Below are 3,355 nucleotides of genomic sequence, written 5' to 3' on the forward strand. Positions count from 1 at the left end.
CAGGCGTATGACTGGGATGGCGCAGTGGAGCCGTTCGCCAAGCACGTTTATGCGGAACAGCAAGTTAGAACAAAACCAGCCTCTCACTTCCGAATGTTTATCCACCCCAAAACACACCCTCTTTGACACTCTGCACCGGAGTAGAAAGCATTTCTCCAGGGCATTGGTCTATACAACCATTTCTATTTACTTCTCGCTATCAGTGCTTTGTCTGCAAAGTAAAGGGAGCGGCTAGAAGTCTGTGACCAAACGGCAAGTTTTGGAGCGTAACTTGATTTCGCACTCGAACGTGGGGGAGCACCTGGAAAACCTGTGAAGATTTGGAAGCACAACTCAATCCAACTGCCATTATAAAACTTTTCATAATTAGAGACTGTTTAACAGAAACAACAATCTCGAGGAGCACTGAAGATGACCTCAAACGAGAGGACAACCCGAGCTTTGAAAGACATTCTCCAAAGGCAGGGGAACAATTATTGTGCAGACTGTGGTGCGCCGGGTAAGTTTAAAATGTTCCCGTGTTGTACTGTGGGCATGTTGGTGTCTAAGTCATTTCAAAGAGATACTGGGCTGAGGAGGACTGTTCAATACAAGAGCGAACATGCCTGGCAATTGAAATACCTGAGTAAGCTTCCGGAGAGATGTTGCATGCCTCATTTCTCAGAGAAAGTCAGGGAAGATTGTTCTTTTTTTATGCTCGTATACCACTAGATTTATATCTATATTACTGTATTACTATATTATAATACTTATATTTATAACCACCCTCCCCCCTTACTTTCCATATTCCCGAAGAAATCGGGGCCAGGAATTATAAAATAGCAGATAAAATTCGATTGTTTGCGGTAAATCTCTTTTGACATAGATAAGGAGATTAGGGGAAGATAGAAGCATTAGGCGGGCCTGGTTTTAGCATGCGTTTATTCCCGGGCATATACAACATCACAAATCACGTGTTACCTCACTGGCGTTGCTGTTTGTTTTTAGTATCTGAAATTTACATCTGAGTATTCCAGTAATGGTCTCATTTCTTTCAGATAGATGTAAAACACAAGTTTGACTTGTTGACTCAATGATAGTGTATCTCTTACATTCACGTAAAATCTTATTTTGTGTGTAGTTACAGTGACCTTCAAGAAGGCGGTCATATTATACTAATATTTGCCACTGATGATCTGGAATCAGAGATTCAAAGTAATAAAGTAGAACACTTAAGCCTGGATGATTCAGCAAGTATGTAACATTACTGAGGCTCTTATGTTTTATGTGGCTGCATGTTTTATTATATTTAACTTTCTAGTGTGTGTGTGTGTGTGTGTTCATGTCATTCTTAAATTAAATGTAATGGCTTTTCAGATCTCTTATACCGCTCTTTGGAATTTGTGTTCATCATTGTGCCATAAAAATGTATGAGACACACTCAACAAGGAGCCACTGAATCACAGCTTCGGCTCTGAATATTGACATACTAACATGTGATTCATCAAGATTAGTCATAAACGTATGTGATATGTTAACAATCTAAAAGAGAAGCAGTTTAGAATACCTAATAATGGAACAGAGAGGGAAATAGAATGCTCATCTCTCGTCTGTCAGATATACAGCACACATTTAATACAAGTTAAATAGTTCTTTTCCAAAGTCAAAAGTTGAGGAAAAAAAAGCTTAAGAGAACACAGGAGATGCTGCATAACACACGTTATATATATGCGGAGACTTGTGTAACACTCTTGCAAATATGTCAATACAAAAGGATACACACAGACACACAGACTGTGGTTCTGGTCTGAATTAAGTAGGCTTACTTGTTTGGCGACTTCCCCTTTGTTACAGTGTTTGTAAGCTGAATGTGGGTTGGGCAAAGAGGTGAAGTGTGTTAACCACAGAGACTTAACACACCTAACCTTTGCCTCACTGCATCCTTATGGTACATAGACTGACTGACTTGAGAACTAAGTTAAATCTCTCTCTGTCAGTCTCCTCTCTCTCTCTCTTTCTCTCTCTCTCTCTCTCTCTCTCCAACTCTGCGTGAGGAAATGTTAACACGAGAACACTGGAAACACGTTACAGTATCCCTAGCTTCATATGAGAAAGTCAAGAAATAGTTTTCTTTCTTCCTCATTCTGTGAGAGTAAATGGGTTAGTATGATTGGCTATTCTTGCTGAGTCAGATTTCTGCTATGGGCAGTCTGTCAGTTATTGTTGGCAGGAGCTTTCACCGCCCTAATCCCTTCTTGTAAAAACACGCGCCGATGATACCAACATGCGCTGCACCAGTCTGTAGTCTGTTGAAGGTTCTGGCCCGTCAGCTGCCTATGAGAGTGAGCTTTTGAAACGGAATTTTCTGCATTAGTTGTTTTTATTCTCCCACACACCTCACAGGCCTTATCATGATAATTGAGGGAACTGTTGAAGGCGGTCATTGTGACACAGATTAGAGCTTTATAGATTTGCATGGAACATTCTGCGTTGATTTTTCTGTTCTTCTCATGAGATTTGATATGAATTTCATTTGATTAGCCTAACCGTTTAACTTTGTCTTAATATCAAGGTTTTTGGTCATCTTATCTGCATAGAGGGCTTTCATGTGCTGTAGTAACATCATCATCGTCCTCCTCCTCCTCCTCCTCCTCCTCCTCCTCCTCTTCCGTATCATCATCATCATCATCACCATTGTCATCGTCACATTTTTCTTCTGTTACTTAATCTCTCTTTGTGTCTCTCACACAGATCCAGAATGGGGTTCTTGTACACTGGGAGTATTCATTTGCCTAGGCTGTTCTGGAATCCACAGGAATATTCCAGACGTCTCAAAGGTGAAATCCCTCAGACTTTCCCGCTGGGAGGAGTCTGAGGTGGAGGTGCGTAACTCCGCATTGTGTATACAATTCTATTTTTTTTCAACTGAAAAAGTTCCAGACCCCCTTCTTTTTCGTTTAAAAGTACTACACATGTTAACAAGCAACACTGATTTCCAAACAATGTTAGTACTTTCCTTTACTCTGATCTAAAACCAAAAAAGATTTTCAATAAACTAACATGTTTTCAGCTAATGCGAGTAGCCAACCACAGTTCTGTTCTGTTCCACTTTTTCCAGTCAAAATCGGAAAACTTATGCTTTGCCAAATTAACCACACTTTCAACCACACGGTTGCTTAAACACACATCCAGCTTGGTCAGCTTGTTTTTTTTCCTTCTTTTTTTAGCCTTTAGCTTTATCATCATTACATCCTCTTTCATATCCATGGCAGTTTGCGGTCCTAGCTTCTAAAAAAAACCCAAACACACACATTTTCACAGATTTCATACAAACTGACGCAACCAGAAACACCACTGCTATTTGTCTTTGAAGACA

At 40.1% G+C, this 3,355-nt stretch overlaps 1 protein-coding gene across 1 annotated transcript in view; it reads left to right on the forward strand.

Annotated features, from left to right (window-relative positions):
* Positions 1-411: 411 nt before the first annotated feature.
* LOC115818762 (arf-GAP with dual PH domain-containing protein 1) overlaps positions 412-3,355 on the forward strand; it is a 9,801-nt gene continuing 6,857 nt past the window's right edge. Inside the window, exons 1-2 of the mRNA XM_030782237.1 lie at positions 412-499; positions 2,731-2,861. Of these exons, the coding sequence (XP_030638097.1) occupies positions 412-499; positions 2,731-2,861 (219 nt within the window). The remainder of the gene's footprint in view (positions 500-2,730; positions 2,862-3,355) is intronic.

This window comes from Chanos chanos, chromosome 8 (assembly GCF_902362185.1).
Source record: "Chanos chanos chromosome 8, fChaCha1.1, whole genome shotgun sequence".
NCBI classification, from domain to species: Eukaryota; Metazoa; Chordata; class Actinopteri; order Gonorynchiformes; family Chanidae; genus Chanos; species Chanos chanos.